At 36.9% G+C, this 14,085-nt stretch overlaps 2 protein-coding genes across 4 annotated transcripts in view; one reads left to right on the top strand and one right to left on the bottom strand.

The window, feature by feature from the left end:
• The window catches only part of camsap2b (calmodulin regulated spectrin-associated protein family, member 2b), a 35,518-nt gene that overhangs the window by 11,950 nt on the left and 9,483 nt on the right, over positions 1-14,085 (bottom strand). For both annotated transcript variants that reach the window (XM_057335001.1, XM_057335002.1), the window contains exons 4-6: positions 7,460-7,519; positions 4,731-4,872; positions 3,843-3,982 (exon numbers count right to left, since the gene is read on the bottom strand). In XM_057335001.1, coding sequence (XP_057190984.1) covers positions 3,843-3,982; positions 4,731-4,872; positions 7,460-7,519 — 342 coding nt within the window. The remainder of the gene's footprint in view (positions 1-3,842; positions 3,983-4,730; positions 4,873-7,459; positions 7,520-14,085) is intronic.
• Positions 4,895-13,233, top strand: LOC130555011 (sterile alpha motif domain-containing protein 9). Of its 2 annotated transcripts, none has more exons than XM_057335000.1 (3): positions 4,895-5,802; positions 7,681-7,751; positions 8,243-13,233. In XM_057335000.1, the coding sequence occupies exon 3, from the start codon at positions 8,246-8,248 to the stop codon at positions 12,875-12,877; it is 4,632 nt and encodes a 1,543-aa protein (XP_057190983.1). In that variant the 5' UTR covers positions 4,895-5,802; positions 7,681-7,751; positions 8,243-8,245; the 3' UTR covers positions 12,878-13,233. The 2 variants fall into 2 exon arrangements, with proteins under 2 accessions (XP_057190983.1, XP_057190982.1); XM_057334999.1 differs by having other exon boundaries at positions 8,240-13,233.

The following is a 14,085-nucleotide window of genomic DNA, read 5'->3' as shown; positions in this document are numbered from 1 at the left end:
TCACTCACTGATCGTTTGCTTCGTGTATAACGTTAAGTAACTATGGCGGGCGCACAATTAGCTAGAGAGTTACAGCATTTAGCCAATGAAGTCGATAACCATGCATCAAATGACTATGTGTCATTCAGATTAGATGCATTTATTGATGATTTATTACAGATTGACGGCGAGATAAATGACAAAGTTCTTCAAAATCTGTGCGAGTCAGGGGGTGCTAAGGTGGTGACCAAGTTGCGGTTACAGGTCCTCCGCCAAAGAGGTGCATGAACGACCTCAGCAGATTCGTCGATTCTGAAAGCACAAGACGACTTAATATTAAGATGTCTAATAAACACAGACTTTCTTGTTACATGATTTTGACATTCTTGTTAAGATTGCAAATTATTGGTATGATCGCCCGTAACGGCTGAAGCGAGGTGAAAAAATAAATAAAGCGATTTGACACGGGATTCGTACCCATACAATAAAGCGAGGCAGCGTGTCACTACGGTAACAATCACACTAAGCTATTTCGCAATGCTAGCTGCTGCGGATCTTTGCAATAATATCAAGATGTCACACAACAATATGCAGCTGGATGAATCAAGGGAATATGCCCGTTTTAACTTGTGACCTCTGTGTTATTTATCTCTTATGGAATGTAGTTTACGAGTACCGTTTAGTAACCACGTCTTTTTAGAAGGAATGGTTTCCATTTGATGGCCCCTGTAGTGAAAGAACGATGCTCATTACCGTGTTAACTTGTGACTTAAGTTCACTATGTCTCAATTCATTTACATTATGTTACATCATGTTACATTAAATCTTTACGCTTTTTCTAACCGAAAGGCTGCTTATAACTATCACTTTGACAAAGCGTTAGCTTGCGACTTCGGTTTACAAGCTCATCTGTGTAGTTAAACCTTATTACATTTTGTGCTTTATGATTTTCACCAGTTGAACTGTAACGCCACCATAGCATAGCACCCTCTGACTCGCACAGACTTTGAATGTGCTGCAAAGAGGCTAACAACCGAGGGAGAACTTTGTCATTTATCTCGCCGTCAATCTGTAATAAATCATCAATAAGTGCATCTAATCTGAATGACACACAGTCATTTGATGCATGGTTATCGACTTCATTGGCTAAATGCTGTAACTCTCTAGCTAATTGTGCGCCCGCCATAGTTACTTAACGTTATACACGAAGCAAACGATCAGTGAGTGACGTGACGTTAGTCCAAAACAAGTCAAGAGTAATCGATCAAACGCTTCAATCTACGCTGAACCAATAGTAGGCAAGACCAACCCATCTAATTATCATACAAGACACAGAAAAGTAAGAATAAATACAAGAATAAATAAATAAAAGTGGAAATAAATACATGCGATAATAAATAAATATAAAAATAAATAAACGTATAAATAAATAAATGTAAAAATAAAAGGAAATGATAAATAAAATAATCTAAAAATAAAAAATAATAATAATAAAAAAATAATTAAAAAATGGACACAAAAAATAATAAATCAATTTAAAAAATGAAAAGAAAAGTTAAAGCTAAGATAAATAATAGCTAAAACGAATTATTTTGTTTTATCAAACCATTCAGTCCTGTATTTATTTTCATATTATTACATTTATTCGTTTATATATTTATTTATTTATACATTCATTTATTTATAGTTTTTGCAGGTTTAGTCCTCCATAGTACCAGAGGTCGCGTTAACCGAAAATTCTCTGTCATTGACAGATTTTTTTTTAAGTGACGTAAAAATCTGAAGGCCGTCTGTCCGTCAGCCATTTTGACGGATTACAATGAGGGCAATTTGTAACTCCCCGTTTCCCTTCATTAGAGCGTGATATGCTCGCGAAGGGACGTGCGTGTTTTCACCCGTCATTGTTACTGACTAGACATGTGTGATGCGATCTGAGAAAACCCGTCGGATGTCGCGCAATGTTTTCGTGATATGACACAGCTCCCCGTCTGCAGCACCGGGAGTTATCGCTGCTCATGCGAGCCGGACCGCGATCGCAAAACATACAAGGGATGATCAAAAGTCCAGACACTATGCACATGATAAACAAGGTAAAACTTGCTTCACTGCTTATTAGTTGTTGTCCGTAATGTTTGCTAGTTTCCTTGTGTAGTGATAACGGCAGAGCTCTCGTTCTTTAAGTGTGCCCTGCCTTACTTTCGTTTTATTCAAACGGTTTTGTACAGTATTTTTAGACTTCAACACTGGGAAATGTTTTTTTTTCCATTAAATTGTTATTAGAGTAGGCCTAAGTCTTTTACCACTGTAAAGTGACTTTTACTTGTGATACTGGACTGTGGTGCTTTTATTTTCATCACTTATCTTTAAACCCGTTTTTCTCCAAATTCCGTTCCTGAAAATCCTAGCGCTTCAGCCGACCTCAGCCATAACTTTTGTTACATACACAAGGTATGAGCAAAATAACAACTGATTTGGAAAGGGCTTGAATATGGTATCAAAAACTGTAATATATAAATTTGCACCATGTGTTGGGTTTTCCCTGATCGAATCACATATGAACATAAACATTAAATATATAAATGAATATAAACAACAACGGCTTTATTGGGCATTCAGTTGTATTAAAATACAACAAGTTCCGAGACGCAAGTACAGCGTGATGACGTCACGAACATACTAATTACCATGTAAAGCCACCTTGCACCATAGTGACGGGTAATAATAGATTATGACGGATTTTTTACGAGCCTGTCAGTCAAAATGACGGACAATAAAAAAGTCTAGCGCAACCTCTGGTGTGTACGTGTGAAAATGCGTGTGCTGCAGTCAGACAGAGAGGGGAGGAGCCTATAGGCCCGTCAGTTAAACTGAGTGGATGTAGCCGCGGATGATGAGAGAAGATGAAAAGAACGATCGACAACTTTTTCGTGAATAATGTTAAGTTAAGGTCTGATCCGTCCGAAAATCATAAGCAATGCTCTGACACGGAGCCATCAACCTCCCAGGTTATGTCAAGCCCTGGTCCATTTATCTTGAGATGTTTTCAGTTCAGTTCAGTGAAGCACTTTAAGCACCAACACTTTTTCAGTAAGTTACCTTGTAGAATTGTGCTTCAAATAAAGAACTTTATGTTGACCAGATTGTTAGTTAATCATTTACAAGTCAATTTTGCCTATATGGACAGCGATTAAAAAAAAGTGAACTGGTAAAACTGCGGTGTTAAATGCGATGCGGTCAAAAATTTGGGTGCACCTAACTTTTGTGCTGGTGCACCTAAGAAAAAAAGTTAGGCGCACCAGTGCAACCAGTGCAAAAAGTTAGTCTAGAGCCCTGCAACATTTTTATGTTTTATAAAGAAAATAAATTCTGCTTGCTTGTGCAAAAAGTGGAAAAATACTATGCTTTTCAAGCCCAAATTTCAGTCATCATTCATGTCGGTTACACAAGCTGTGGCGCAGAGTTACAAAATGATGTTGAATTCATGTAAATAGTAAAAAGTTCAATTCTGTAAATAGTATCAGTATTAAAAACACCACTAAATAATAATAATAATAATAAATGTTTGTTTTGTGGCACAAACACTGTGTAAATAAATGGCATATTATTGTTGAAATTACAGATGTAAACAAATGCTAAAACCAACTGAACATGTGAAAAAAACATTAGACAGCAATTAAAGACTAGAATTTATAATGTTTTCTATATTCTTTAAATAAATCTAGTGATCAAACTGAGTAGCAAAATGCCCATAGACAGCAAATCTTTGCTCAAGAGATGTGAAGATATGATTTAAAAAATCTCATCTGTACTCTTCATAAAAATCGAACAATACTCTTCATAAATGTGGAGACGTCATGCTTTACCTTGATGCTGTTGGAGGCATACAGCATATCCTCCAGGGTGAAATGACAGCAGTTGTTCAGGTTTTCTCTGCAGAACTCTTGGATCAGCTGAAGATTGTACAGACTGTCAGCCAATGACATCGTTTCTTTCACACAGATGTCTGTAGGGGAGGGAACATAACACACGACAGCCAATAGCATTAAGAGTTTATTTGAGGGAACAGTTACAGAACCCAAGTAGAAGCCAATGGAATTTTAGAAGCGTGTGTGTGGGCGGGATCAGAATGTGTGATGTAATGAGCAGAACCGTCAGGGTCACGGGGTGGAGATGTGTTTATGTTTGAATAACTGCTCCGCTCTCTTCTCTTCCATTCACTCACTCCCACTCTCTCTGTTTTTCCCCTTTTCATTTCTTTCTTCCAACTTCATATGACATGTCACAGCTCTCTCTGTGTCCCAGCTCTTTATTTCCAACAATCATTATTATTACGACTTTTTTCCTAAACACAAATCTTGTACAGTACAAATTAGTCATTTACAGAACTTTTAGACAGAAAATAACAGAAGAGCGCTGTCATTGTATTATAGCCACGATTTTGAGTCTTTTAGTCTTCCTGATGTGGGTTTGTGTGTGTCTGTCTCTTATCTACAGGGCTACATTCTACTATGCATTTTGTTGAGGCTTTATCAGGACCGACTTCTGGTGAGGTGTGTCACAACCCAAGCCAAAGTCAAGGGCTGTTCTCTCTCAAAAAACAAGTACTCATACCTCTCAGTGTCTGACAGTGGAAACACACTCTTTCTGCCTATGATGTACTGTTTAAGCAACATTTCTGTGGACTGTGAGAAGTCTAGAGTCTAAATTTAGTCTAAACTAAGACTTGTGTAAAGAACCATGTGTTTTCCTACCTTTCCGTGGCACTGCATCAGGGCAGTAATAGTGCAGAAGTACAGCCAGCGCACAACCGTCTGTATTGTCTTTCAGTAGATTGTCCACCAGGGGGAGACAAAGAGCCGGTCGAGTTTTAGAGTCCTCTCTCTTGAGCCGCCCCTGTATGGATTACAAACACATTTCAGTTGCTATGACAGCAAGACTGTTAAAATGGAAATGCATCATAACCAGAGACACATACTACAATGCAGAATACCACACCTCTCATGCATATTGTAAAATGAAAAAGCAAAGCACCCTCTCGTGTTTTTAACTATCAGGTGCAGCATTTAAAGTGATGGTTCACCCAAAAATGAAAATTCTGTCATCATTTACTCACCCTCATGTCATCAATTTCTTTGTTCTGATGAACACAGAGAAAGATATTTGGAAGAATGTTAACAATTTTCAGTTCTGGGACATCATTGACTACCATAGTAGGAAAAAAATAATAGTAGTCAAAGGTGCCCCAGAACTGTTTGCTTTTCTAAATTCTTCAAAATATCTCATTTTGTGTTCAACAGAACAAAAAAGATACATTATTTTTTTCCTACTATGGTAGTGAATGATGTCCCAGAACTGAAAATTGCTAACATTTTTACAAATATCTTTCTTTGTGTTTAGCAGAACAAAAACATTAATACAGGTCTGAAACAATCTGAGGGTGAGTAAATGATGATAGGATTTGTATTTTTGGACGAACAAGAAGTGCAAGGTTAGTGGGTGTATTTGTGTATGTCATTCAAACAGTGTGCAGTGTGTTCTCTATGAAAAGAATGTATTTGTTAATGCGTTCCTTGCATACAAACACAGACAACATGAAAAGAAAGGCTGTCTTTATTATTGCCAAACCATACCAACCGGTTTGTTTTGAGCAGATGAAACCAAAGAAACCAAATTATTTACTCTGCTCAGTGGACTTTACCTGGATAAGCACTGTGTATGTACGCTCTATCACATTGTGCTTTAAATGTGCCTTCATTTGACTACATGCAAACAAACAACCAACAGCAAGTAGTTTTCCAACCGCCTGAAATGAAGAGTCCAATTGTAAGTTTTAAATTTTTTGAAAATTCAATGTAATTTACAACGGTATATATAAAGGTTGTAGTTGCATTACCAAAATTATTTCCTGTTTCAACTGTAAAATTCATTAAATGTAATATTAGATTGAAAATACAGTTTTATTTCTAAGAGCTTTTATTGTACTGCAGCTTTTCAGAACAGAAACAATTTAGGAAGTATTTTAAAAATATTTTTTAGTAGAAAAGTTTTAGAAGGTAATAAAAGTATTTATTTGACAAATTAATGTATGTCTAAACAACACAGTTTCTCCATAATTTCATACATATAGCTGCACTCACAGAAATAAAAAAAATAATTAAATGTTCCAGGAAATGTCAGCGGGCTAGCCAGTAGTGACTGTGGAAGAAATAAAACTTCAAAAGTGATGGAGGAAAACTGCGGCTCAACTGAGGGGCCAGTTCTTTTCTGGCTACTCTTTGATGAAAATCGGAGAAACAATGCTAATTAAATATTGCAGCTGTTCTTCAGTCACTTTAGTACATTTCTCAAATTATCCTTAAAGAGCACATTTTATGCTTTGCCTTATTATATTATTCTACAAGTGTGTAATATAGATGTTTGTTCATGTAAACAATGTGCAAAGCTTCAAATCCCAGAGTTTATGATAAAATTTGTTATTGTCTTTAACAGAAATTGCTTTTCTTGAACTAGAGTGAAAGCCTGAGTCACTGCAGTTACTTTTGTGTGTTTTTGAGTAGATATGTTAAACATTTCCATAATGTCTGCTGTGGTCCGCCCGAGGCATACACAAAGAAGGGATATGCTATGAAATCTATTCTGTGTAACTCACAGATATTGTGTGCGTGCATGAACCTTATTTTGAATGTTTATAACATCACATCTGAAATGTTCAAGACACAAAAAATGTTAAATGTCCTGTTCAAGTCATGCTTGCAAGGGTGCTGGGTCAATCCTCTTGCTTTATTACCAAACTCAATAATGAGGATCAAACCTATTCTAGTACACTCCAAAAACAAAATCAAGACTTTGTAAAAGGGCATAATATGTGCTCTTTAACATTTGCTAAAAAGCAATTACATAAAACAATTCGTACATATAGCACCACACAATGGATTGCCAGGAGAAGTCTAATTGGCTCAAAACCTTTAGTTATCTCTCAAAAGTAGATATTCAAGTCAATGAGATCATTTTCCTTGTGCCACTGTTCACAAACAAGAAAGTCAAATTGGTTAGTTATGTTATCAATATGACAATGTACTCTGAGTATTTTCTGATGACGACTATATTTTTGATGACACTGACTGAAAATGCACATGGCTGCACAATTTCTGTATGGCATATATCAATTTCATCCGTAAAAGTTCACAAATGTCTATATACTGTATGTGATATTGATTACAAGAGATTGGACAAGATTCACATTTATATATTTATTGTTGGTCTGTCAACTAATTATGGAACAATGGCTATACAGAGAAACAGCACAAAGAAAAAATGACCAACTAAAGTACAAAAGTCTGCACTGACGTCTGAAGTCTTTCTCTCTTGATTAGTCAAAGTCATTAGTCAAGATTCACCCGAGCTCTATATGTTTTGGGAGGTGAGACTCTTCAACAGAGAACCTGTACAATATCAAAAATATAAATTAATATGTTCTTACCTTCTGAGCTGTGCAGGTTTCTTTTGTATCTGTCAAAAGGTGTTGAAGATGTTCATTTACCTGCATTGAAAAAAAACAGTTTATAACATTACAACTGCTTTACAGTGCATGGACCAATGTGCAAAACTATTCTCTAGTGTGGTGATATGGACATCTAGTGACAAAACATTGAATTACATTGTGTGAATTTGACAGTATTGTCTTGTTGATTTTTATGACAGGATTTTTGGTATTACAACATGAGAGGAAAACACCAAAGATAAAGACAGATTAAAACCCAATCAAACTCAAGGTAAATCTTATTTAAAATATACTGTCTACCAAGGAGAAAATAAAAGTATTACCTTGTGCAATGTTTAAACTACAAACATCAGCAAATTATTTTATATTTCATTTACAAATACTCTAATAAATAGGCATTATAGTGTTCTGTCTCAGACATTAAACATGCAGGATATGGTCTGAGTTTGGCCCAGTTCTAGTATCTATTGCATTTACTTACAATTTGCATATTGTAAACAATCCTTGAGGCATAATTTTCATGAAGCTATAAAATGTCTCAATGAGGACAGACAGATTATAAAACTGAAATCTATAAAACTGAAATTCTCTAAAGGTTTAAAATGTGTGCACAATGATATACACTATAATGTAAATAAAACTAAACTGATTTTTTCAGTGTTTTTAATGTGTGGGCATTTTGTGGCATGTGTAGAATGACAAGAATACCAAATCAGACTAAATAGAAAATAATGAATTTTACTTTCTTTATTGTTTTAGTAGGATATGTCAACCGTGAGTCAAAAAACAGAACTTCCTCATCAAGTGGAAGAGTGGACAAAAGAACATGTTCATTACTGGTTAACTAAGGTGATTGAAGTTGATGAAAAGCATGCAGACAAATTGTATGAGGAAGAAGTATCAGGAAAAGACTTAATTTGTTACAACCCCAAACATCTTAAGGAACTTAATATAAAGCATGGCCTAGCTGTTAGGATTATCACCAGGCTTAATGAGTTAAAAAAGCTTTATGAAGATGGAGCAAATTCTAAGTTGTCAGAACACTCCCACACAGAGGCCATGCAAGACACAACATCGCATAAAAAACACTCCAGTAGCCTCTATCCATTTGATCAGAGCTCAGCTTCTCATAGATACATTGAAAACTACACATTACCTCCAGAGACAGGACCAGGCAATCTGATCGATCCAGTTCACGAGTACAAGTTCATGGGCAGAACCGATGACATTCATGTGATGAAGAAGAAATTGAATAAAGAGGTGTTTCGGTTTGCAGCAGGGTGTATGAACAGTCGCACAAATGGAACCATACACTTTGGTGTGGCAGATTCCAAAAACTCTGAATATGCACACGGTGAGATCATTGGTGTCAGAGTTGAAAACAAGGACAACATTATAGACCACTTCAATCAGGGCATTAAGTCATACTTTGAAGGTCACGCAGATGAAGCAAAGGCATGCATCAGACAACCACGCTTCGTAGAAGTACTGTGCCCTAACAGCACCCTGTCTGGTAAATATGTCATAGAAGTGGATGTTGTTCCATCCCACAGTGTAGTTCAGAGTAAACTGTTTTATATCCAAACTCTGGATGAGGACAATCAATGGAAAAAGAGCAAAGGGAACTCGCTCTTTATCAGAGGGGGGGCTGCAACCCGGGATATCTGCAAAATCGGCAACCCAAAAGACTTACAATGTGAAATAGCCCAAATAAACACACAATTGAATGTTCTAGACAATAGGAGAAAAGAGGCGGAAAAAAGACCTGAAAGCAAAAGAACATCAAATCAGGGGGAAAAGCTGAAGAATCTTTTGACATGTGGAGGAAACATGCTTGATCATTATAACTACTACATAATTGCAACAAACAAAAGCCACTCTGAACAACTCCAGCATCTTCAGTTCATGACAACACTGAAACTGTTTTGTGTACTTGACTTTGATCCAAACTCTGCCAAAGATGGGTCCTGTCACTACTACAGAAAAGATAGAATTGCAAATCTTCACAAACCAAGCCAATTCTTTGGGGATCCAGGAACTGTGGTAAATACTCTTAACTTATACAAACAACCTAGTTGGGTGTTTTGTAATGGCAGAAAAGACCTTGACAATGATGCTGACAAACCACTCCAACCAAGCGAATGGTTAAGAAACAAAGCAGGAGAAGTACAAGATATGATCTCGTTCCTCTGTAACTCAGACACACTTCCAAGAGGACGATTCTTAGTCATATTCCTCCTCCTGTCAACAGTTGAAGCCATGAATGATCCAATTTTTGACACATTCATGTCATTTTATAAAAACCTTGGAGGGACTGAGGACATTCTAAGTATCTGCACTTCATATGCTTCCTTTCAGAAATGGAGGGATTTCATTCAAGCCAGATGTGAACATGACATTAGTCTGCAGAGTATATACGACCTGGAGCTCAGCGAAATCAATGGCACAATACTGAAACTGGGAGGGAATAAGTCAAATGCTAAAAGACTTCTTCCATCTGCTGGAAGTTCAGTGGTTCTCGGACAGAAAGACGAGGACCTAATGACATCCCTTGATATCATGTGTGAAAATGAGTGTGAAAACATATATGATGAGAGCAGTGCAGAATTTAAAGACTTCAGAATAATAACCGAGAGAGAGTTTTATAGAGGAGGCAAAGTGAAATGGTGGAACTTTTATTTTTCAGAGCTACCTGGAGCAAATCCATTTATAAAACGCGACAAACACTTATCACTTGAGAACGCCATCAGATCTCAGACCAAAGACTCCAGAAACACTTGCGTCATGGTGAATCTTTTTCATCACCCGGGCTGCGGTGCAACCACCATGGCCATGCACGTGATGTGGAACCTACGAAAAGAATTCAGATGTGCCGTGTTAAAGGACAACACCGTCTCAAAAGAAGAAGTAGCCCAACATGTTGCTCATTTGATGCAGTGTGGGAAAAATGAGCAGTCGTTCAAAACGCCAGTCCTGCTGTTAGTGGAAGACTCAGAAGAAACGGAGAACAAAAAAGAACTCCAGAACTCTTTGAGGAAAATCACAGCAGAAACGGGTACATTTGTCATCATTCTAAACTGCATACGTACAAACCTTCCAGAAGTTAGATACAAGGAAAGTGTTATTGACAGTGTGTTCATTAAAGCGGCGCTGACCGACAAAGAAAAATGTGCTTTTGAAAAGAAGCTTAAAGAACTTCAAGAAATTGAAAAGAAGCTTAAAGAACTTCAAGAAATCGAAAAGAAACTTAAAGAACTTCAAGAAATCAAGTCTTTCACAACAGAGAACTTCTACAGCTTCATGATCCTGCAATCCAACTTTGACCCAGAATATGTCGCAAACGTTGCTTCTAACATCTTGAAAGATTTCAAAGTTGAGAGCAAGCGAGAGGAACTCTTCTGTATACTGGCTTTGTTGAACTCATACGTGGCTGAACCTGCGATCTCAAACTCTTTATGTGCAGATTTTCTGGGTATTAAAAGTGCATTATGGGGAAGAGAATCTGTGCTGGAGAAAATGGAGCCGTACTCTTGTTTACTGATTGAATATGAGGCGGAAGAATACGGCGGATTAAAAGCAGTTAGCTTTGTCCATCAGTACCTTGCAACTGAATGTGTCAAACAGCTAGACGAGTCACATAACTCCTCCAGGGATGACATAGTCCTTAACATACTGCATTGTGATCTCCTTTTCAAAACTTTCGCAGTAAAAGATGTTCTTGTTCAGTCGCTGAAAAACATGCTGATCACTCGACAACGCAAGGCTGAAGGCGACGAGAAAGACACATTGTTTTCACCCTTGATAGAGGACATCAACTCCAAGAAGGATGGTCTAAACAAAACTCAAGAAATCTTTAGTGCTGCCCTGCAAAGATTTAATAAAGACTTCGCAATTCCTCAAGCTCTAGCGAGACATCTCTACCTGAATGAGAAGAACTTTGCACAAGCTAAAATTTGGGCAAACAAAGCCAAAGACATAAAAGAAAATTCTTATACGGTAGACACCATCGGACAAGTCTCCAGAAGTGAGCTGAAATACAAACTTGAGTGCAAAAAGCAAGATACCAAACCACTGACAGCGAAGGAGTTAAAGGAATATTTCGAGCTTGCATACACAGCAACCAAAGCCTTTAAAAGAGCTCAAAGCCTTGCAAAGACAGATGATGCCCCTGAAAATGAAAACGAACTTTATAGAAAGTTGAGCCCTTATAATATATCTGGCTACATGGGTGAAATCGACATGGCCATGATAGTTTTTGACATCATCAAAAAACTGCCGTTGTTTGATGAATGTGATCCAATGAAAGATCATTACATTCAGAGCTTTCTCAAGGGAACCGTATCCTGCTCTAACATGCCAGTGTCTAAAACTGAATCCGGTCATGAATTTGTATTTGTTCTTCAGGAATATGAACCTTTCCTTAAATCTTTGAAATCGCAGGTAAAAGAGGCCTTTAACTTCATTGAAATGTACTACACTTACACAAAAGAAAGAGGAGTCGATGACAGGAAAGACAAGAAGACTCGCAAGATGATCTCCATACACTTTCAAAATTATATGTCAGTGTTTTGCTCCTCTGCAACAGAAAAACAAATTGAGAGAATGCAAAAACCAAAAATAAGCTTGAACATGGAGATTGAAGAGTGCCGAATGTTCCTGGAAGAAAAGAGGGCAGATACATTCCCAGGGCTTCTCCAGTTTTTGGACCAAAAAAAAGAGACTGTAGAAACGATTGCTAAGAAATACTCATCAATGTTCGATAAATCTGCAATCAAAACAACTAAAGACAAAACAAATCACCTGCTGGTACATATAATACTGAAGCTGATTTATCCAAAATCACAGTCAGCAAAACCCATGGAGGACCTCAACAAGCTTTTGAAAGAAATTTTGCAAGATGTTGGCACACAGCATCAATACCCAGAACCGTACTATCTCGCCATACTTTTACTCTGGCCTGGAAGAAATGTTGACAGCAGGAACATTAAGACTTATGTTGATAAACTTAAAAGTTCAGCAAGAAAACATCTCTCCTATATGTCTAGAAAGAGGTCCACAATTGCACACTTCTTTCTAGGAACATCTGATGGACTTCAGAGGCTGGTGCCAAAAGTTTTCCTGGACAGATCAATCAGTAGTGTGAGGAATCGTAATGTTCTCTGGCAAAGAGCAGAAATCTTTAAGGAACCCTCAATAAAAAACAAGCTTCTCCGAGTGAATGGAACGATTGAGCAAGGTGAGGTCTTCACAGAGTGTGGAAATCTTCAAATCCCAGTGCGTCCTGCTTTCCTTGGAGGAGTGAGAAGTGGCTGCAGCACTGAGAAAGTGTCCTTCTACATTGGCTTTGCCATGGATGGACCGCTTGCTTACGACATTCAGTATGAAGATGATGGTTAGAACACATAACAATGGACTAAATGCAAAAACATGCTTCTAGCAACATTCTTAAAAGCTCAGTTATAGTCAAGTCATATCAGGCATTTAGAAACAAAACATTTTTCTTTTTTTTTACATTACACCATATTTAATCATGTTGACCAATGTTTAGTCAAAACAATAGAAAAAATCAGTTTGAATGATGCATAAGGGATTACATGGAAAAAGATGTCTCAGACTTGGTTTAAAGTAAGTTATAAAATGTTTCATACAGCAACATACTATTCTTGTTCTAACTGAAGACATGTACAGAATATCAAGTCTATATAATGTATATGTAAATCTTTTTGATTTCAAATAAATATTTGTACACAGAATTGATCTAGTGCCATTGATTAGTAAATTCATGACAGGTAATGTAAACATCTTAGGTTTGAGACCTCTCAAGGGAAACCCGTGAATCGGAGAGTTACAAAATGAACTTAACGACTTGTCCTTGAGGAAAAAACATTTGAATTTTATTTTATTAAATATTCTGAATTATTAAAAAGCTTTCCTGTGGCTCAGTGGTTAGAGCATGGCGCTAGCAATGCCAACGTCATGGGTTTGATCCCAGGGTTTGCACATCACTCAAATACAAATGTATAATATAATGCAATGTAAGAAGATAAACGTGTCTGCCAAATGCATTAACGTAAATGTAAAAAAATCTGTCATAATTTACTTCCCCTCTTGTCATTTCAAACCTGTATGACTTTCTTCTGCAGAACACATCAGAAGATATTTTGAAGAATGTTGGAAACTGAACAATGGCGGTACCTATTGACTTCTATTGCATGGACACAGAACCAATGAAAGTCAATGGGTACCTCTGTGGGTTAGTTACCAACATTCTTCAAAATATCTTCTTTTGTGTATCACAGAGGAAAGAAAGTCATACAGGTTTAAAATGACAAGAGAGGGAATAAATGATGACAGAATATATTTTTTAAATCCCTTTAAAAGCTGTCAAATATAAATTTTGTCAAACATAAGTACAAGGTCAAGTGCACTCTTTTTCTTCTGGTAGAGGACTAAAAAAAACTGATGACTTAAATTGCATTCACTTGTTTTGACCAATAAAATGTTTTCTAGAAAAAAATGTCCCTTGCCCTAATTCTACCTACAACTGACTAGCAATAGTAAAATACATTGATGGCTCTGACGTAAACCAACGGCTAAAATCTTTG

Source organism: Triplophysa rosa, linkage group LG5 (assembly GCF_024868665.1).
Source record: "Triplophysa rosa linkage group LG5, Trosa_1v2, whole genome shotgun sequence".
Classification (NCBI taxonomy): Eukaryota; Metazoa; Chordata; class Actinopteri; order Cypriniformes; family Nemacheilidae; genus Triplophysa; species Triplophysa rosa.
This window is presented reverse-complemented; position numbering and strand designations above follow the sequence as displayed.

Coding starts and splice junctions, on each gene's coding strand:
- LOC130555011 (XM_057335000.1), top strand. CDS start 8,246: ATGTCAACCGTGAGTCAAAAAACAGAACTTCCTCATCAAGTGGAAGAG.